General features: G+C 38.0%; 3 protein-coding genes across 3 annotated transcripts; all 3 read left to right on the plus strand.

The window, feature by feature from the left end:
- The first annotated feature begins 1,404 nt into the window (after positions 1-1,404).
- On the plus strand, positions 1,405-2,474 carry LOC140169144 (uncharacterized). Its single transcript, XM_072192402.1, has 2 exons — positions 1,405-2,426; positions 2,462-2,474. Exons 1-2 carry the CDS (start codon positions 1,405-1,407, stop codon positions 2,472-2,474), a joined length of 1,035 nt encoding a protein of 344 aa, XP_072048503.1.
- Positions 2,475-2,493: 19 nt separating this feature from the next.
- Positions 2,494-3,761, plus strand: LOC140169145 (uncharacterized). The gene is made up of 2 exons (XM_072192403.1): positions 2,494-2,643; positions 2,949-3,761. The coding sequence occupies exons 1-2, from the start codon at positions 2,494-2,496 to the stop codon at positions 3,759-3,761; spliced, it is 963 nt and encodes a 320-aa protein (XP_072048504.1).
- Positions 3,762-8,302: 4,541 nt separating this feature from the next.
- On the plus strand, positions 8,303-12,346 carry LOC140169147 (uncharacterized). Its single transcript, XM_072192404.1, has one exon. The coding sequence runs from the start codon at positions 8,303-8,305 to the stop codon at positions 12,344-12,346; it is 4,044 nt and encodes a 1,347-aa protein (XP_072048505.1).
- The last annotated feature ends 11,130 nt before the right edge of the window (positions 12,347-23,476 follow it).

Raw genomic sequence — 23,476 nt, forward strand, 5'->3', positions numbered from 1 at the left:
AAGTCATTGTTGCACGTCCGGAGTCAATTGTGAGATATTAATGACCTCGAATTGCATTCGCGTTTTCACTAATAATAAAATATGATTGGATCACACGTATCATGCATATTCATGAATTAGAGGTTAATAACTGCGCATCGGTTATTTGGAGGGCATTGTGAAAAATCTAAACATTTTGCCTTTGGAACCGAGGAATATCCCGAGGGCGCAGCCCCGAGGATATTCCGAGGTCCAAAGCAAAATGTTTAGATTTTTCACAATGCCCGACATATAACTCGATGCAAAGTTATTAACCTCATTCATAACTTTCGTCACTTTGATCTTTTAACTTTACAAAATAACACAAAATTTTCCTTAAAAGTTTGTAAAATAAACATTTTTACATCTTCCCTTTCCCAAAATCGATCAGGCTAAAACAAAACGACCAATAACAAAAGTGCGTATCAGAATCTGTGCAAATATGGTAGCGCGCAATCCAAATACGGCAGCCAGCGCGCGCGCAGTTCGTTGGACGCACAATACGGTCTATTATGAAAAATAGTCCATTATATCACAAACGAAATAAAGGAAGATTTCCACATACAATAATGATTCAATAATATTTGTATCTGATGCATTGTTCTTGTTTTCAAGGTTCAAATATGACTTGCACGAATAAGCTACATTATGCTGAAATATGCACTTATCAATTAGTAGGTTTTTAGCGGGTTCGCCGTCGGACAAGTTTAGAACTGTCAAGCTTTCGTCAGGAGTAGCTCTGACTTCTTCCGCCCCTTGTCTACTGATGACTCTGAAAAGAGCCGTTTGCTGAAGACTGCCCCTTGTCAACAGAAACTAGCAGATCTCGCCTATCTGCTGATTTTGTAAGTTTTGGTGGCTCTGAAAAGAGCCGTTCAATGAAGACTGCCCCTTGTCTACAGAGAACTAGCAGATCTCGCCTATCTGCTAATATAAAGGTTTTGGTGGCTCTGAAAAGAGCCGTTTGCTGAAGACTGCCCCTTGTCTACAGAAACAAGCAGATCTCGCCTATCTGCTGAATTTGTAAGTTTTGGTGGCTCTGAAAAGAGCCGTTTGCTGAAGACTGCCCCTTGTCAGCAGAAACAAGCAGATCTCGCCTATCTGCTGATTTTGTAAGTTTTGGTGGCTCTGAAAAGAGCCGTTCACTGAAGACTGCCCTTGTCAACAGAAAACAAGCAGACCTCGCCTATCTGCTAAATTAAAGGTTTGTTCGCTCTAAGGAAGACCTGTTCAATGAAGACTGCCCCTTGTCAACAGAGAACATGTAGACTGCATATACTGTAATAGAAGTATACGGCTTACCAGGAGTAGATTAATGAAAATCGACAGCAAATGCAACGTATATCCTATGAAATAAATCAAACGTACAATTGGCTTAAAGATAATATGAATGAAATGGATTTTAAAACTGTATCACGTGTGGCCAAGATAGCAGCCGACAAAACATACTCACGTGTTAAGCAAGAACATCATCAGAAATTTGCCCGTCTAAAACAAGAAAACCTGCCGGTCAACATCCTAAGGCGGGATTGGCGAAATAAGAGTGACTTTCCTCAAAATACAGTCCGCAATGAAAGTAGTAGGGAACTTAGTGAATCTGAAAATGCTATCTTAAGCAAAGGCATGAATTTCTCACCAACTCCAACGAGCATTCCGGTCAAAGAGTTAATAGCGGCGACCAAACACGGCTTAAAAGACTTATGTGAAGGTGAAGCCAACCTAGTGCGAAGTGATGTTCTCAGGGTTCTCAAGAAAGCCAAAGTTCCTCAACCAAATATATCTCGAGAAGAGAGAGAAGCGTTGAATTTACTCAAGAATGATGATTCCATAATTGTCCTTCCAGCAGACAAGGGGCGGTCTACCGTTGTTATGGACAAAGATAAGTACCAAGCGAAAATGAACAACGTATTGTCTGAAGGCGATACTTATCAGGTCATGAAGAAAGATCCCACCCTATCTCTTGAACGCAAGATAGGTAAGGCCATCTCTGAGTTGAAGGAACAGAACAAGGTTGATAAGAAAAAGGCATCACATTTAACACCTAAGCACACTGTGTCTCCACGTATATATGGTCTACCGAAGATTCACAAAGAAAACATGCCACTTAGACCTATTGTCAGCTCAATCAATTCACCATGCTACAATTTAGCGAAACACCTAGCGGATATATTGACACCCTTATCAGGGAAAGGCACTTCCTACATCAAGAACTCGCAACATTTTGTTGAAAAGGCAGGGCAAATACCCATAGAACCAGGTGACGTATTGGTCAGTTTTGATGTGGTATCATTATTCACTAATGTACCAATTGATGATGCTAGTAAGATTATAGGAGATATCTTGCGTGATGATGATACACTTAAAAACAGAACACGCATGACAAGCGATGAGATCGTAGAACTTATGAAGTTATGCCTCACATCTACGTACTTCAAATGGCAAGGGAAATTCTATGAACAAAAAGAGGGTCAGGCAATGGGTTCATACCTCTCCCCAATAACATCTAATATCTTCATGGAACACTTTGAAACCAAAGCACTAGATACGTATCCTTTGAAACCCGTTGCTTGGTTCAGATTTGTTGATGACACATTCGTCGTCTGGCGACATGGCAAAGACGAACTGGTCAAATTCCTAAGGCACCAGAAACAAATTTGTTCGATCTTTGGATCGACCGTCGATGCTGCTTCGATGCTTGTGATTAATGAACTAACCTCTAGTAATTAAAATTGATGCTAAATTTATAGTGGTCAATATCAATACACGCAAATATTCATTAGTTATAACAATTAACATTGGTTCATTAACTAATTTCATAAATAATAGGGATCGACCAAGCATCGAAGTTCGATCGAAAGATCGAGCTAATTTGTTTCCATTGCCTAAGTCATCTCAACAATCAACACAAGTGTATCCAGTTCACAATGTAGATTGAGGAGGCGGGTGGCATACCTTTCCTTGATGTCAAAGTGCAGAGATCAGACACTAGCTTGAGTTTCGCCATATACCGAAAACCCACTCATACTGATCAATATCTTCATTTTAACTCTAGTCACCATATGTCTGCCAAGAACAGTGTTGTCAATACACTGGTTCACAGAGCACTGACTCTGTGTGATGAAGAACATCGAAAAGATGAACTCAAACACATTGAAAAAGCGTTGAACAAGAATGGCTATCCCTCAAACCTCATTCACAAGGCAATCAAGAAACAGACAGGAGAACGATCAGAAGAATTGGTGGACGATGAACACAAAGGCGTTACCTTCATGCCATATATCAAAGGTGTATCAGACAAAATCTGTCGGTTTCTAAACCGATCAGGGGTCAAAACATTCTACTTTAGGTCGGCCAAATTAAGAGACATCCTAAGCCACCCAAAAGATCCTCTGCCCAAGGATCGTGCACCATGTGTGTACTCTATACCTTGCAGTTGTGGTGAGCAATACATAGGCCAAACCAAACGACCACTAAAGGTCAGAATATCTGAACACCGAAGAGCCACAAGACAAAAGAAAGAAGAAGGCTCGGCATTAGCTGAACATGCTTGCAAAGAAGGCCATGAACCTCTGTGGGACGAAACAACAAAACTGGCACAAGTTTCTCACTTGGGGATGAGGTTGACCCGTGAAGCGTTGGAAATCAGAGTTAATGAAACTTCTACTATCAATAGAAATGACGGCAAAGACATCAGTCGTATGTGGCGCTCTTTATTTTCAAACAACCAATCACAGAGCCGCTAATCTTATCACATCGTATGTGGCGCTCTCTATTTTCAAACAACCAATCACAGAGCCGCTAATCTGTACCACGTCCGCAATTAAGTGATATAAACGCTCATCGTGCATACAATCAATCAATTGGTCCATGAGTGGCCAAACGGTTCCTGGTAAGCCGTATACTTCTATTACAGTATATGCAGTCTACATGTTCTCTGTTGACAAGGGGCAGTCTTCATTGAACAGCTCTTCCTTAGAGCGAACAAACCTTTAATTTAGCAGATAGGCGAGGTCTGCTTGTTTCTGTTGACAAGGGGCAGTCTTCAGCAAACGGCTCTTTTCAGAGCCACCAAAACTTACAAATTCAGCAGATAGGCGAGATCTGCTTGTTTCTGTTGACAAGGGGCAGTCTTCAGCAAACGGCTCTTTTCAGAGCCACCAAAACTTACAAATTCAGCAGATAGGCGAGATCTGCTTGTTTCTGTAGACAAGGGGCAGTCTTCAGCAAACGGCTCTTTTCAGAGCCACCAAAACCTTTATATTAGCAGATAGGCGAGATCTGCTAGTTCTCTGTAGACAAGGGGCAGTCTTCATTGAACGGCTCTTTTCAGAGCCACCAAAACTTACAAAATCAGCAGATAGGCGAGATCTGCTAGTTTCTGTTGACAAGGGGCAGTCTTCAGCAAACGGCTCTTTTCAGAGTCATCAGTAGACAAGGGGCGGTCTACATGTCTCATTCTTAGGTACTTTGTCCTGAAGAAGTCAGAGCTACTCCTGACGAAAGCTTGACAGTTCTAAACTTGTCCGACGGCGAACCCGCTAAAACCTACTAATTGTTATGAATTCCCGTCGTAAAAGCCTATCCCACAATATGCACTTATTTCCTATACATCCTGTACATCGGAGATATGTCAAACTTTACTTTTTCTGAATCCTAATAATGAGAGGAATATAATTAGATGGTGATTATCCATATTCGCCCATTTTTGAAATTTGAGACCTGCATTAGCGACCTTTTTGGAAATAAGCAAATTACCGTCTTTTTGTCCTTTTTGGATATATTGTTCAGGAGGGTGTTTAGAGTCACTAGCAAGCAAAAGTATTGGTATACGAGTGGATATCCATACGTAGTGGTAGATAAAATGATTAAAGAGTTTAAGGTTAGCAACTATTTTAAACTGTTGCGATTTGATATTTCACAGCATCTTGCGAATGGTAGTGAGCTTTGGTAAACATTTGCATTGATCATATAGTGAGTATGCAGGCGAATCCAAATATCACAGATATACTTTTGTAGGTCATGTGGTTCTTGAGTTATGTTGTAAAGAGTGCTGAAACAGCAACACTTTTGAAAAACGTACATAAGTCATTAACAACAATAAATGACGTTTTCAAAGTATATGATTTGTAAAATGAACTTTTGCAAAACATCAAGGTGTTATTATTCAGTAATACATTGATTTAAATAATGAAAATAACTTCAACACTATGTACACTATTTTTCGCTCACATGGAAGCTTTTCACTAGTTCGACTAGCGTCTTCAGCAGATGGTGATGCTGTGATGATATCTTGTCTACACTATATCTCTCACTGATGACTTCATATCAGGGGGTTGCGCTACATCGTGACATCCTTAAGCATAACAAGAATATTGGTGTTCTAATTTTTTTCTTGGTGCGCCCATTATTCTACTTAAATTGACCCGTCTATACCTGCGCCCAATCAGTTGCATGTAACCTCATTTGTAGAGATCGTGGCGGATCCAAAGAGGTGTCAAAATGCTCAAAATGAGATATTGCATCATATATGGCTAAATATTGATAAGATTTAAAATCAAGTTATGGATTTCTTACAAGTGTCCAGTCACGCAGTATTCATGTACATTTCACAGATGCTTATTGCCACAACTAAGACCATGTCTCCATAACGACGTGCAGATAGCTAAACATATAGAGTGATTTCGAACTGAAAATTTTAGTCGGCAGAGATTGAATTCTGAACCTTAATTTTTATTGTTATTTTTATTTTTGAATTCCTGACATGTGTATTTAATGATCTTCCTTTGTATTTCAGTGCGCCTATTTACATGTATTTATCACGATGTAAAATCAATACTAAAGCTGTTTACCCATAGGAAATAATAAACAAACAAACACACAACCATGAAATTGCAAAATGATGGAAACTCGACACACAAAGGCGTGTCCATTAATATATCCGTGGTTCAAATAATTGCTATAAGCATGATAAGAGATAAAAGCTTTTGGTCTAATAGCTAATGCTTTTATTAAAATAAATTAAAGTAGGTGATAATGAATACACATAATTAGATCTTCTCTTTCTCTCTCCCTCTCGCTCCCTCCTATAAGAAGGCAATTATTAAATCCAAATTATAGTGTATGTCATAATTGGAGTTGATCCCTTAAAATAAAAGTGGATTGTTTTCTGGGTAATTCACCTTAATGTCATGATCCCTTAAATCTAGTTGCAGGTATGTGCACTGAAGCTTGCAATCTAGATGTGGTGTGTGTATTGTATGTAGTGGTCAGACCTGGATTCTAGGTCAGCCCATTTCTTTTGTGGACAATTCTTTAGGTATTGTCAATATTCAGATTTTTGTGTGTCATGTAAATTAGTTTTAGGCTTGGTGGATGCATGTTCACAGGAAATCTGGGCATTCAATTTTAACATCTGATTGAGATAAGATCTGCTGCCCATTTCACTGAGGAAAGTGAAATGTTGTTTTATTCAGCATGATGGATATTTCTCTATACTAACATCGTATGGCTAAAAGGCTTTACCAGTTTGCGATGCTTCATACAGAAAGATATACCAGGTCTTATGGAAGCTAGAATCAGCAATAGAAGCTAATTTGTGCCTTGTGTTTGAGTCAGGTTTGGCGAAGTTTAAAATGGTCGTCGTGGTTGAAGCTGACACTTTAACTTTTCCAACTTTGTGAGAAACATGCTGGTTTAAGACATTGTTCGTGTAAGTAAAATAATATTGTTTGTAAATTATAAAGTGGATTTAATAATGAATTAGTTATTTAAAGAAAGCTTTGCTTGTGATAGTTAAATTATTGTTTTGGCGGGAAAATCAAATTTAGATTTTCATAGTGTGATAAATTTTGTATTCAGTATAAAGTTCCAAATTAAACATAGTTGAATTGGTGTTCAACATATCATGTATTTTGTGTCGAGATTGACCATTTAAATCATCTTGCTGTAGAGATATAAACTTCAGGAATTTAAAATATATCTTGTGGAACTAGCCGTGTGTGAATGTTGTAAAGAAGTTCCATATCTTTCATTAATCAAAGAAAGAAGTCAGTAGTAAATTCTGTGGCTCATTTGGAAATATGAAAGTCTTCCAGATAGAATATTGTGTGAAGTTTATCATATGAACTTGAAAACAAATCCTAGTCACGGATTCATTAATTGTATTTATACAGCCGTACATGGGTGTGTATACTCTACTCTTGGACTTGGACGTTGGGAACTGTTGTTTTCGTCGACATTCTGCCTTCCATGTAATTAACCGTTGGTTGAACTAGGCGTGGCTACGTGTTGTGGCATCATTGAGAATGGATTCAACGCACTGTATAACTGCCAACGTTGTGATGGAACTCTAGTCATTAACGACGTTTAAACGTATCCTTTCCAAGTGCACTTGGTATATTTTTTTTATCGCGAGGAATTAAGTAAATTGAGTATACTCATTATTTAGTTTCATCTGACTAGTCATAATATATTTAACCGTTATTGCCATTGTGATATTTATTTATTTATATTATTATTCCGTCTCTTTGTTGTTCACATTATTGCTGCGTGGCTTTGCTTAGCGTCGGTTGGGAATTTCAGTCCAATCCTGACATTTGTGGGGCTCGTCCGGGAAATCAAAACAAAGCTAATAGCAAAAGTTACCAGTTATTTTGTGAACAAGATTGATGACTATTTTGTCTGTATTTCTGCGCATTGTTGGAAGAGTGTTTGGTTGTGTCAAAATAGTGTCAGTAAGGTATTCAAGTTCAATAGGCTCATTTGCAATTCTGCTTCTATATACGATTTGTGCATTGAATTTCTGGTTGCGCTCTATTGCAGTCATTTTTTACCAATCATGGATACTGATAAATTAACTTTGTCAGGAGAAAAGATGGGTTAAAAAGGGGAGGACCTAAAACAATTTGTCAAGACGCAGCGTGACCTTGCGCGAGATGAACGTGCAGCACAGCGCGAATATGAGAAAGAGGCACTTGTATTGCAATTAAGAATTGAGGAACTAAGGAAAGAAAATGCAGCTAAGGGCATTAAAACAGAACATGCATCTGCAGGCCAGGGTAAAGCAAAAATTCCCAAATTGCCAGAATTCCGTGAGGATAAGGATGACATTGATGCTTACTTACAAAGATTTGAAAGGTACGCGGAATCAAATAAATGGAACAGGGATGACTGGGCTTTAAATCTTAGTGCATTGTTGCATGGGAAGGGTTTAGATACTTATGCTAGGCTTGCACCAACTGATACTTATGATGTTCTAAAATCTGAATTACTCAAAGCGTATCAAATGACCGAAGATGGATTTAGAAGTAAGTTCCGTTCAGCTAAACCCGAACAAACAGAAAGTGCTCCACAGTTCGCGACAAGATTGGAGAACTATCTGATTAGGTGGGTAGAACTGGCTGCTGTAACCAAGAATTTTGCTGGGTTATCAGACTTGTTAATACGTGAGCAATTTGTCGCTGGCTGTAACAAAGACATGGCGTTGTTCTTAAAAGAAAGGAAACCTAAAAATGTTGCCGAAATGACTAAATTGGCTGAACAGTACATAGAGGCGAGAGGTGGATGGAATGCTTCCTTTGGAGGTAAGTTACCACATCAAAGAGGTCAACAATCCTCGGGTAAGAAGACTAACACTACCCCTCCCACTCATGGTACTAATCCAAAGCAGAGTACGAATACTGGAGGTAACCAACGAAGGTGTTTTATTTGTGACAAAGTAGGACACATAGCTAAAGACTGTTATCGCCGCACTAGACCTACTTTGAAAGCTGCTAGTTTACAGGGAAGTGCATCACATGGACACAAATCAGGTAAACAAGGTAAGAAGTTAAATCAGACTGATACTTCATCTTCTCTTTGCACTGCATGTAGTTGCGAGTCTTGTGGACAGAACCGAGTGCAGACTGCATCTGCTTGTTTGCTGGTCTCAAATGAAATGTATGGTGAAGGTGTGAAATCAGACGATGCGTATGTAACGATGTCTTGTGGTCATAAACTTCCTCTTGCGAGTGCTGCGTGTAGTGATAATTTAGTAGAGGATATGCCGGTCGTTCAAGGTTTTCTTGGTAGTAAGGAGGTTCAGGTGATGAGAGATTCAGGGTGTGATGCGGTAGCTGTAAGGGAGAGACTTGTGCCAGAAGAGAAATTTACTGGAGTATATGACAAATGTCGTCTTATTGATGGTACGGTGAGAACTTTTCCTGTTGCATGTCTGGATGTTGATACACCATATTTCACTGGTCATGTTCATGCTCTGGTGATGAATGATCCTGTGTATGATTTGATTTTGGGTAATAATCTCCGTGGGGTACGTGAACCTAAGGATCCTGATCCTGATTGGAAACAACGTTGTCAGTCAAGTGTAAACACAGATGACGAGGACCATGGTGATCAAGTTAGTAATGTGATGAACGCTGTACAAACTCGTAGTCAAAAGGTGGCAAGTGAGAAACTCAAGAAAGCTCTTAAGGTACCAAAGGTAGTTACTGAGATTATTTCTGCTGGTGAGTTGCAAAAGGCTCAGGCTGATGATCCAAGTTTGAATAAGATTCGCGAGTTAGCAGAATCGGGTGAAGTAAAGGTGAGTCGTTGTGGTGGTACATCAAAGTTTGTGTGTAAGGATGGTATTTTGTTCCGTGAATTTCAGTCTCCATCTGTCAACTTTGGTGAAAGTCTCAACCAAGTTGTTGTTCCTCAACCATTTCGTATGCAAGTTATGAAGTTGGCTCATGAAACGCTCTTAGGAGGACATGCTGGTGTGAATAAAACCACTCTCAAGGTCTTGAAACATTTCTTTTGGCCTGGTGCACAAGCAGACATTGGTAGATTGTGTAGATCATGTGATATCTGTCAGCGAACATTTCCCAAAGGTAGAGTAACAAAGGTTCCTCTTGGTCGTATGCCGATCATCGATGTTCCCTTCAGTCGGATAGCAATGGATCTTGTTGGTCCTATTTTTCCGTCTACAGAACGAGGTCACCGTTTTATCCTTACAGTAGTGGATTACGCTACTCGGTTTCCTGAGGCAGTTCCGCTTCGTAACATTGATTCGATATCAGTAGCAGAGGCACTGCTGGATATTTATTCCAGAGTTGGGTTTCCCCGCGAAGTACTTAGTGATCAAGGTAGGCAATTCACATCTGAAGTGATGGCTGAAGTCAATAGATTGTTATCTATCCGTCAGTTAACCACAACTGCTTGGCATCCGATGACAAATGGGATGTGTGAAAGGTTCAATGGTGTGTTGAAAGCTTCTCTGAGAAAGATGTGTGAAGAACGTCCACGTGATTGGGATAGGTATATCAATGCATTACTTTTTGCGTACAGAGAAACCCCTCATGCTAGTACTGGGTTTTCTCCGTTTGATCTTTTGTATGGTCGATCTGTGAGAGGTCCTCTTGGTATGTTAAAGGAGTTCTGGACAGGTCAGATAGAAGAACCAGAAACCAAGACCACATTTGAGTATGTTCTGGATCTGCAGGATAGGTTGCAGAAAACATGTGATCTTGCTAGGGAAGAGATGAAGAAGTCTCAAGGTAAGTACAAGATGTACTATGACAGAAAGGCTAAGGCTCGGAAATTTGATGTCGGAGATGAGGTATTGTTGTTGCTCCCTACAGACCATAACAAACTTCTATTACATTGGAAGGGTCCATTTCCTGTGGTAGGTAAAGTAGGTAGTATGGATTACAAGGTGGATTTCGGTACCAAGGTGAAGACATTTCATGCAAATTTACTGAAGAAGTATTTTCGTAGAGATACTGATCAACCATCCAAGGTAGTGGCTGGTCTTTTACAGATTGCGTGTAGTGCCATCATTGAAAGTGAAGTACAAGAAGAGTCAGAAATGTCAGAGGAAGATGATGTGTCTTTGACAAATGAAGATCTTCTACAGATTCCATCTTTTCAGGCTGAAGAAACCATAGCTGATGTACATATCAACCAAGACTTGACAGAAGAGCAGAGTTTGGAAGTGAAGAGATTGCTAGGTAACTATAGTAGTGGACTAACCGACAAACCAGGGTTTACTCATCTAGGTTCGCATGATATCAAACTTACGGATAGTACACCGGTTCGTACCAAGCCATATCCAATTCCATATGCCTTACGAGACTCGGTGAAGGAGGAAATCAAAACAATGTTGGAGTTGGATGTGATCAAACCATCAACTAGTCCATATGCATCACCGCTGGTTGTCGTCAAGAAAGCAGATGGTAAGAATCGAATATGTTGTGACACTCGCAGAATTAATGCGATTACTGAATTTGACGCAGAGGGGATTCCTTCTCCTCAAGAAATCTTTGACCAATTGGGAGATGCACAGTATTTCTCAAAGTTAGACCTCAGTAAGGGTTATTGGCAAGTTCCACTGACTGAGAATGCCAAACCGCTTACTGCGTTCCTTGCTTTTGATCAGTTGTATCAATACCGGAGAATGCCGTTCGGGCTCGTCAACGCTCCTGCGACATTTTCTAGGATTATGAGGAAACTGTTGAACAATCTTGACAAAGTAGTAAACTACATAGATGACATATTAGTGTATACAGTCACTTGGGAAGAACACTTGGAGAAATTGAATGAACTTATGAAGAGGCTTAGAGATGCGAACTTGACTGCTAAACCTTCAAAGTGCTATATCGGCTTTGAACGTGTCGAATTCCTAGGTCATACTGTTGAGAAGGGATGTCGTCATCCAAATCTAGATAAGTTGGAGGTCATACAGAAGGCTCCACGTCCTGTAACCAAAACACAGCTGAAGTCGTTTTTGGGTCTTGCCGGTTTCTACAGGCAGTACATTCCGGACTTTGGAGCCATAGCGGTACCATTGACAGACAAGACGAAAGCTGGTGAACCAACGAAAATCAGCTGGGAGAGAAGCCAAGAAGTAGCATTTCAGACCCTCAAGAATATGCTTGGAAAAGCACCCATTCTACATCTACCAGACTTCCATCGTCAATTCATTCTACGCACAGATGCAAGTGATGTAGCGATCGGAGCTGTCCTGTTCCAGGAGTTTGAAGGTGTCAAATTTCCACTTGCATATTTAAGTAAGAAGTTGAACAAAGCACAGAGAGGATATGCGATAATGGAGAAAGAGTGTCTTGCCGTTGTATGGGCAATTCGCAAGTTAGAACTTTATTTGTACGGACGAGACTTTGTCTTAGAAACAGATCATCAACCACTGCTATGTGTGAAGCGTTCCAAAGTTGCAAATGGTCGGATAATGCGCTGGGCATTGTCATTGCAACCATATCACTACAGGATTGAGGCAATCGAGGGAAGTGACAACATTGGCGCAGACTACATGAGCAGGATTTCACATGAATAAGGAGATGTGTATTTTGTGTAACATTGGAAATTCAAAGTTAGAATTTGTGCAATGTACATTGGAGAAGGTAAGAGTCATGTGAAAAGTAATTTTGAGTCTATTTCTTCTTGGTGAAGACAGGTCACAGTTACAACTGTAAATCCGCTTAAGGTTAAGTGGTAGATGGTAAGTTGTGGAAAATGTAAATCCACTTATTTTTAAGTGGTGATTGTGTGTTATATGAAAATTGTGTTGCCACAATTTGTTTAAGGGGGGACGTAAATGTCATAATTGGAGTTGATCCCTTAAAATAAAAGTGGATTGTTTTCTGGGTAATTCACCTTAATGTCATGATCCCTTAAATCTAGTTGCAGGTATGTGCACTGAAGCTTGCAATCTAGATGTGGTGTGTGTATTGTATGTAGTGGTCAGACCTGGATTCTAGGTCAGCCCATTTCTTTTGTGGACAATTCTTTAGGTATTGTCAATATTCAGATTTTTTGTGTGTCATGTAAATTAGTTTTAGGCTTGGTGGATGCATGTTCACAGGAAATCTGGGCATTCAATTTTAACATCTGATTGAGATAAGATCTGCTGCCCATTTCACTGAGGAAAGTGAAATGTTGTTTTATTCAGCATGATGGATATTTCTCTATACTAACATCGTATGGCTAAAAAGGCTTTACCAGTTTGCGATGCTTCATACAGAAAGATATACCAGGTCTTATGGAAGCTAGAATCAGCAATAGAAGCTAATTTGTGCCTTGTGTTTGAGTCAGGTTTGGCGAAGTTTAAAATGGTCGTCGTGGTTGAAGCTGACACTTTAACTTTTCCAACTTTGTGAGAAACATGCTGGTTTAAGACATTGTTCGTGTAAGTAAAATAATATTGTTTGTAAATTATAAAGTGGATTTAATGATGAATTAGTTATTTAAAGAAAGCTTTGCTTGTGATATAGTTAAATTATTGTTTTGGCGGGAAAATCAAATTTAGATTTTCATAGTGTGATAAATTTTGTATTCAGTATAAAGTTCCAAATTAAACATAGTTGAATTGGTGTTCAACATATCATGTATTTTGTGTCGAGATTGACAATTTAAATCATCTTGCTGTAGAGATATAAACTTCAGGAATTTAAAATATATCTTGTGGAACTAGCCGTGTGTGAATGTTGTAAAGAAGTTCCATATCTTTCATTAATCAAAGAAAGAAGTCAGTAGTAAATTCTGTGGCTCATTTGGAAATATGAAAGTCTTCCAGATAGAATATTGTGTGAAGTTTATCATATGAACTTGAAAACAAATCCTAGTCACGGATTCATTGTATTTATACAGCCGTACATGGGTGTGTATACTCTACTCTTGGACTTGGACGTTGGGAACTGTTGTTTTCGTTGACATTCTGCATTCCATGTAATTAACCGTTGGTTGAACTAGGCGTGGCTACGTGTTGTGGCATCATTGAGAATGGATTCAACGCACTGTATAACTGCCAACGTTGTGATGGAACTCTAGTCATTAACGACGTTTAAACGTATCCTTTCCAAGTGCACTTGGTATATTTTTTTATCGCGAGGAATTAAGTAAATTGAGTATACTCATTATTTAGTTTCATCTGACTAGTCATAATATATTTAACCGTTATTGCCATTGTGATATTTATTTATTTTTCATGCGTATAAGAGAACTTTTTTTGAAGTATTTATTATAATCCTTTTGTTGCGTGACATTATTCCGTCTCTTTGTTGTTCACATTATTGCTGCGTGGCTTTGCTTAGCGTCGGTTGGGAATTTCAGTCCAATCCTGACAGTGTAGTAGGCCACCGCTTACAACAAAGCTTTATAACAGCTTTCTATGCATTGCGTGTGCCACTCTCAACAATTCATCATATCTTGATCCTACTTTCAGATCAGTTGCATCATTTCATCTTATCACTATGGATGCTGCCAATATTACAGAAGCGTTTCAGGGAATGGTGATGACTAACATAGCCAATGATTCATCTACTGATGAAATGAATCCTGGCTGGACTGATGGGAGTCTTATGACTAGTACCCCATCCCAAGTCCCAAGCCCTGCCACGCCAAGTGTTCCAACGTATGTAACAATTTTGGCTCATACTTTAATGTTCATCATTGGCGGACTGGGTAATATCAGTACCATTTCTGCTTTTCTATTGGATCCCAAATTACGTGAAAAACCGAGCGATTTCATCATCCTTGCACTCGCTATTGCCGACTCCTACATATGTTTGGTTGAAACCACAACGACTGTTGTTACAGAAGTGATGGGTACATGGATTTTTGGCGACGTTTGTTGCAGAATGCGATATGTAATGCTGGCTTGTTGTATCAACGCTGGAATTAACTTGATTGTTGCTTTAAGCTGGGATCGTTATCTCTTGCTTGCAAAAGAGTATGGCGACTATGTGAAAATTCAGACAAGGAAGATGATCATTGGACATATAATCATATCCTGGTTATGCGCAGCAATCCCCGTAATGATAATAAATTTCAAACTAGTGTTTGTCGATACTACACCAAAAAATGGTTCGCAAATACATTGTTTTGCGGTTTTATTTATCAGTCCAAATTATCTGTTGATGGACCTCCTCCTGTTCCGGTGTATCCCGATTACATTTGTTATTATATTTGGAGTTCTGTTTCTTGCCCATTTACGACAGCGTCTTTTGCAATGGAAACGTGTTGGGGGTATGGCTTTGGTAGCGACGTCAGTAAGTGCGGGGGTCTCAGACACAGCTTATTTAAATAATGAAATTACTGGAGAGGGTGGATCAACTCCAATGTACAATCAAAACACTGATGTTACATGCAAAGCACACCAAAATACTATTGGGAAGGCAAACAAAATACCCAGTGAAAATTCAAATCAAGATGATGGCCAGTCAACTGGTGATCTGGATGAGAGTCACCGTGTCAATTGTGATTCAAAACCTGTTGAAACCAAAGATGACAGGAACCGAGGGGAACTAGGCAGAGAGGCAACAGTGAATGCATCACCAATCGCTACAACTTCAAGCTGTATCCCACCTGCTCCCAAACACGAGACAATTGATAACGCAAACCAGAACATATCAAAACGAAAGGCGGCTGTTCTGCGTAAACGTTACATCAAACCGACCATCATGTATGCTGCGTTAGCCTCTGCTCTTATCCTGTGCACTACTCCTCTATCTTTTTACAGTGTAAGCACATTTCTGTTTTGCCGCAGCTGTTTAAACTCGGTAATATTTAACAGTTTTGGCCTCTTGCTATTTTTCAATTCCTGTGCTAATCCAATTCTATATGCACTGACTAACAAGAAATTGAGACAATTTTATGCCAGGAATGTTCAAAAGGTGTTCCGAAGATTGAGAGACAGATAATGGATTAAATACAAGATGAGTAGACCTTTCCTTCTACACTTGAAAACCCTTTTTAAGGCGGGTCGCAGGGGAGCATGACCTAGAGGTGTTTGCACACAAACATTGAGACAAATAGGTTGATATGGGTTCAATAAAGCACATCAGCACATGCACAATAATACGGTTTTTCATGCTGTGGTTTATATTCTGATTTATCAAAATTGATCTTATATCACTTTCCAGGTTAAAGCCATATTATAACATTTTCTGAGAAAGACGCCCTCAATACTTTTCAAAATTCTGTTTTTACATAATTATAATGTACTTTATTAAACTAACATACCTGGCAAAAATCAAGACTCTATGTTCTGCAGTTTAGTCACAATCCGAGATTTTGAATAAAACGCATGAATCGTCGTTTTATTATCACGATGGAAATATTAGTCGAATGCGTACTCGATGTTCATTACACAGTACGTCATAAAGGATCGTGTTGTAGCACAACCGAATGGAGTGACACGCATTGACGACATTGGCGCCGGTAGTAAATTCCAATTTTCTTTGCTTTACCTCAGTTGTTCAGCTGAAAATTTAAAGGGGACATATCTGACAGTAAAAGCTAATATTTTATGGAAATGAAATACTAATCTATTTTTTATAGAAATGTTAGAAAAGTAAATATATAATAATTGTTTCACTGAAGAATAAGTGAAGTTTTCTTTGTTTTCCCAAAACGGAAATTGAGATTTTAAAGGACGCAGACTCCAAACGAGCTTCAAATACAATGGTATAATTAACAATCCATCTTTTACTAAGGCAATAGAAACAAACTAGTTCGACCATTGATGCTTGTTCGATCCTTATTATTTATGAAATCAATTAATTTACTATTGTTAATTGTGATAACATACGAATCTTTGCATTGATATTGATCAATATAAATTTAGCATTAATTCTGATTAATTAGTTCGAAGCAGCATCGAAGGTCGATCCAAAGATCGAACAAATTTGTTTCCGGTGCCTGAAAAAATCACTTGTTTTCACACAGTTCATATTTGACGTCGGTTGATAGTTGAAATATCGAAATTTAATCAGCCAATGAACGGAATAACTCTGGTTGTTTTTGCTATCTAAGAGTGGTTTTGCTATCTAAGAGTGTATGACTTTTATTATAAATTATAGAAAAAATAGAAAAATAGAAAAGAAAAGCGCACTGATTTATAGTGCGCTACGCAGAGGCTCAACGCCTAGACGTTGATTCACAGGCCTCAGCACACTTTACAGGTTGTCGCTGACCTCTACGGCCCCACATCATTCCATAAACCATTCAATAGCAATTCATGGACTTGGCTGCTACAAGAGCGCACACCATAGACATTTCACAAATAACCAGCGCAACCAGGATGAGCTCCCCGAGCTTCGTACGGGTTACAACGAGACAATTAGCAGTAAGTTCCTTGTCCAGGATAACTCAATTTTTCCACGAGAGCGTACTAGGCACCGACAGGGTTCGAACCCGCAACCTCTCGCACCATAGTCGAACGCCTTATCGATTGAGCTAACTTGACTGCTATTAATTGTAGTTTGGGGTTTAGTATTACTTTGCGTTATTGTGTAAACACCACAATTGCTGTTACTAGAAACATAAGGCACATTTAAACTGTATAAAATATATATATAACATATTGTTGCATCTGTCAAACTAAAAATAGTCTATTATGAAAATAGTCCATTATGTCGCTAATAAAATAAAGGAAGATTTCCACGTACATTAAGGATTCAATAATTGTATCTGATCCATTGTTCTGGTTTTCAAGGTTCAAATATGACTTGCACGAATACGCTACATTATGCTGAAACATGCACTTATTTCCTATTTTATCAATCGAATCAACAATTGAAACAAATCTAAACACGTCATTACTCTTTATTTCAATTGCCTCACTATTGTTGCCATGGCATCCTTTGATGACGGAGATAAAAAATTAAGATTCAACACCACATTGATAATATGGCACTTCGGCAACAAAGGAAAAACTTAAAGGATGTCTCCGGTAATCACAACATTATGCCTAAAACAGTCGGCTCTCAACACGCGATATTCAAAATTCCCGCGCCAAAATTGTCGTCATGGTTATTTGTGTTCAATTGTTGTCAGCCTTCATTGTATTACTACAACGTCATTGCACCGGCCAATTTCGTCGAACGGGAATTTTGAATAGCGCGTGTTGAGAGACGGCTGCATTAATTCATTTTACGGTCAATATCAGTTTGTTTCAAATAAAGCCATGTGATTTGTGCTTGATAATCAATTTTCTAACATATAAGGCATAATCTTGTGATCGCCGGAGACACCCGTTATAGGTGGGTCTTTCATATGGTGTTTTCTGTTTTATTTTTGTACATTCAAGCAATTGAATATCTGAATACAAACCACATCCAAGTCCATGGAAAGTTATTTTGAGAACACCAAAAATAAATGTGTATTATTTTAATTCCTTCAATTAGATTTACCTGGGCAATAGGGCAAGTTTGGCGTGCAAATGAGTGGGTTAAATTGTATTAGGTATGACGATTAGCATTTCAGGGACTTCGTGGGGGGGGTCATTTTACAAAGACAACAATATTTAAATGGGAGTACCTCTACTGTCTGTTCTATTAGCTTAGAATTCGGGTTTGTTTTTTAAAGATATTTTAAAAAATAAAAATTGTAGTCAAAGTCATCAAAGAAAAGTGTTAGCACAACCTTAGAACCAACGTGATTTATACTTTTGAAATTCCAAAGTTCAATTTGAAACCCCATTTCTTTTCAATTTTGCCTCATTTTGGCAGTTACTTCGGTCCACTAAATCGAGTGGGCGGTCCATAGTCAACATAGACCCTATCGAATTTAACAACAATTATGTCCACCAAGAGGCCTTCAAGGGGTAATTCGAATGATAATACATGTATAATAAAAGTTAAAAGCAGGTTGTGGAATCAATCAATCAATCAATCAATCAATCAATCTTTATTTCATTCAAAATACAACAATACAATAACAGCAAAACAACACATTTGAATGAGTAGATGCTTAGAAGGCCAAAAAGGCCTGAACAAGCACCCCCTTAACCTTAGCCTAAGTTTCTTAATTTGTCTATATAATAAAATACAATTACATACATACAAACACCCCCCACCCTCTTTCATACATTCATGTAGAACGAACTAAGCAGGAAAAATGATGAATAAAGAACATGCAGAATATAAGTGTAAGACAAATTAGGATTTCATAACATTTGCTCACGTATATCGCACAAGAAAGCTGACATTTTGTGAATATAGTATAAATGCTAAGAGATCAGTTAATTTTAATCGATTTTTGTTTTAAAAGGAGAAAAATAAAAATAAGTAAATCCAAACTAAGAGGTATTAAGTGTACATTTCTATAAGGTTTGTTTTAATTTGGGATCTAAAGAGTTTTACTGATGTAGCCGTTTTGGCGCATCTGTCAATCGAATGCCATTTCCTTGACCCGGCGGTTCTTATTGTTTTGTTAGCAAACTCTGTTTTTGTAAGACAGATCTTGTAATCTTCAGCGTTTCTAGTGTGATACCTGAGGTGATTCCTCTGCTCAACAAAATAACTATTGAAGGCCTTTGGTAACTGATTGGTATTATACTTGTACATAAAAGTGCTTAGTTCGAGATCATAACTATCATAAACATTAAGCAAATTGTAATTCTTGAAAATAGGGGCTGAGTGACTTAAAAAGTGACTATTCGATATCATTCTAAGGGCTTTTTTTTAAGTTTGAAAATCTTTTCCAAAAATTTTTGACAAGTATTTCCCCATGCTAAGATACCATAGTTTATGTAAGGAAGTATTAAAGTACAATATAGTGAATCGAACTAGAGACCTGCCCCTCTGACACTTAGAATTGTCATGGCTGCTATGTCAATCGTTATACCCGGTATATTCCGGTTACTGGATAGACAGAATAACGACTACCTATTCTGGAAGGTCTGTTCTTGGAATTTTTATACGCTCTCTCTTTTGGGATTGAGCACATTATTCAAAAGATAGTCTAACTATGAGTAAAAAGTTGTTATTACGCTCCTGTTTTGCAGTTGAGCACTTTTTTTTTTACTATCTCCGATAGACAGATAGATAGACAGACAGACCCTAAAGTACATGCCTAATTTAATATACTACGAGGGTTGGCCAATAATATCCCGCAAGTATTATTTATCTCCGTTCATGCATGACTTAGATGACTGTTACTTACGATCAATAAAGTTTGTACCTTTGTCTTTCAAAACACATAACAATTAGTATTAGAGTACCTTTAATTATGTAATCTCATTTGCATAAAGTCATTGCTATATGTACACTGAAAATTGTCAACATTGGCGTGAAATTTGAATTGTAGTTTAGGAACGTGTAATAAAAAGAAGCAGAAATAAGGACCAAAACAGTTTATAAACCTTATTTTTGGTATGAGGTAATCTGAGTATATTCAATCGATAATTGTGAAAGACGAAATGTATCCGTCAACAGATGAATAAAGGGATCGTCTTTGAACTTCATCAAAAAAATGGGCCTTAACGACAAACAAAAATGACGTGAAATCGTGGAAAAAGAGCCCATAAGGTAGAAGGGAGAATCCAAATTATCTCCAAAATGAAACAAAAACAAATATGATTATTGGTATAGCGACTATACGAAAATTCAGACAATGAAGACAATCATTGGACTTATAATCGTTACCTGGTTATGAGCAGCAATTCCTTGTAATTATAATAAACTAGATTTCGCGGTTCTCGGGTTGGGCGGTTCTCGTGATAGGCCTATCTCTAATTACCCAAAACCCATTACCCATATACCTACAAACCCCGTAGCCGTGAACCGTCCATGTTCTTTTTATCCTTTCTTTTTCCTTTCCGTATTATCATGTCCACTGGTCTCTGGGACATAAGTACGTGGCTCTGCATCGTTTACGCGCGCGATGGTGTAGTGCGAATTACACACGCGGCGCGTACGCGAGCGATGGCGTAGTGCGAATTACACACGCGGCGCCGACGCGCGAGTCCGCGCGGACAGACGGACAAACTCTCTATGATTAGTATTAAGCAGCTGTGTACTCTCAGACATGCATGTAGTAAAAGTGCCATAACTTTGTAATTATGCACGCAAGACATATAAAAGTATACATTTTTATAAAGGCAATACATCAATGAATCTTAATATAAATACAGATTTGGTGTAAAAACAACAATTATGAAGAAAATCACAAAAAAGTGAGTTTTTGGCAATTTTTGTTCGGTACATCATAACAAAAAAACACTTTTTCCAAACATTTTCGTTTTATTTTTTTCTTAATCTTGAGACACCATTCCAAAACCGGTGTTTTTAGTTTTTTGATATTGGCCTTATTTTTTGAGATATTGACCATATAAGGCATCAAAATGAACTTTTTAAAATTCACAAACGCCTATTTGCACAAAATGATACCTAAAATCGGAAATAGACCAAAATATAAAAAAAATGAGAAAACCGTTTCTTAAGTCGATCATGCTTTTTATGATGAGCATAATTGCTTACCTATAGATGCTGTATTTATTGAGTTATCGTGTACCTAAATCGTCATTTTACCTAGAAAATGAACATTGAAATAAAGGCCGTTGAAGTTTAAAGTGGTCACATTTTGCACTTTGATCGAAGCTAACTGCAGAATGCGGCAGTTCTCGTTTTTCTACCTTACATTACGTGAACATCGGGTAAATCCACAGCCCCTTGAGAAGTTTGGGCGAAATCTATTCATATCTTGATGTATAAATCCGGGGAAAGAACTTGAAAAAATTCACATTTTATCAGCTATAAAAACGGAGCCATTTGACCGCTAGGTTTTTATGAAATCAGTGCTTCTGTGGTGCTTCCATAAGATGCGCCGCGCATGCAGATAAGCGTTGCGTATGTGTAGCGTATCTGTGCGTTAACAAATTGCGCGTCTACAAAACGCGATGCGTTGTTGCGCGCGTATACCCCGATGGTACAACAAAGATTTTCTTTCCTTTTAAATTGCGGAAACAGTGAAATAGTGAAATAAAATCCATAAAATAGAGCAGTTGGAGTTAACAAATCTGGATTTTCTTTCCTTGTATTTATAAAAAACATAACAAAGTAAATGCATTTCAAAAAAGCTCAATTTCGCGAAAGAAACAATGTCTAGAGTACACAGCCGCGTTAAGATGTGAAGTTTGAATGGAAGAGTTCCACAAAAACTTTGGTTCGCAAGTGAAATGTCGGACTGTGTATACCGATTGGACTTGTTCTTATATTTGGAGTACTGTGTCTTGTACATTTACGAAAGCGTCTTATGCAATGGAAATGTGTTGGTGATGGCTTTGGCAGGGACGTCGATAAGCGCGGGATCTCAGACACCGCTAATTTTAATAGTAGCATTACTGTTACTGGGCAAGGTGGATCAATTCCAATTAATGTACAATCAAAACATTCAGCTAACTACTGATAATGCATGTAAATCACATCAAAATACTATTGGAAAGCCAAAGACAGCTAGTGAAAATTCAAATCAAGATGATAGCCAATCAATTGATGATATGGATGAGCGTAACCATGACAACTGTGATTCAAAACCCGTTGAAACGAAAGATGACAGCAATCGAAGGGATACAACGCTCATAGCATCACCAATTGCTACAACCTCAAATAGTGTTATGCTGAAAGCATTACCACTTGCTACAACCTCAAACAGTATTCCATCATCTGCACACAAGACAAATGACAATTATTCCGTCTTCATTTTATCCAAACGAAAGGCTGCTGTTGTGCGTAAACGTTACATCAAACCAACCATCACGTACGTTGCATTTGGTTTTGACTCTTCTCTTGTGCACTACTCCTCTCTCTTTATACGCTGTAAGCATAACTCTATGTTGCCGTAGTTGTTTTAACTCGGTGATAAAGACGAGTTTTTATCTGTTGCTATACCTCAATTCTTGCGCGAATCCGATTCTGTATGCACTGACTAACAAGAAACTGAGACAATTTTATGCCAGGAACTTACAAAAGGTTTGCCGAAGACTGAGAGACAGAGCATGAAATATTAAAGTATAAGTTGAGAGAATTTGTTTTCTTTAAACTTAAGGGATCTAAAATGAGCGTTTATTGCGTTTCGACAGTATTTTTTTGTGGAACATGAGAGCACCTCAGACCTATCGAATTGCATTCTGAATACGAAGCATGTCTTTCTGATATCAAATAATTTTCATTTTTGAAAATCACAATATATATACAAATTTTATGACAAATTATAAAAATTTGATATTTTTCAAATTTTGATATATATAGTCCTCGAAGTAAATTATATAAATCTAATGATATATTCTTAAAGTGTATGTAGCTGGGAGGAAAAGCCGCCGGTCAATTGAAAATTTGGACCTTTCAGATTGAAGATATGGATTTTTTTCCCAAAAAGACCTAATTTTTTTTGTTGTTTTGGAAAAAAAAATCCATATATTCAATACGAAAGGTCAAAATTTTCAATTGATCGTCGGCTTTTCATCCCACCTACATACACTTTAAGTATAAATCATCAGATTTATAAAGTTTACTTCGAGTACTGTTAAATATCAAAAATATCAATTTTGAATGATTTGCCATAAAATGTGTATTACATTGCGAATTTCAAAAAATCAAAATTATTTGATATCAGAAGGACATTTTTCGTATTCAGAATGCAATTCGATATGTCTGATGTGCTCTAATGTCCCACAATAAATACT

The sequence above is a fragment of the Amphiura filiformis genome, chromosome 14 (assembly GCF_039555335.1).
Source record: "Amphiura filiformis chromosome 14, Afil_fr2py, whole genome shotgun sequence".
NCBI classification, from domain to species: domain Eukaryota; kingdom Metazoa; phylum Echinodermata; class Ophiuroidea; order Amphilepidida; family Amphiuridae; genus Amphiura; species Amphiura filiformis.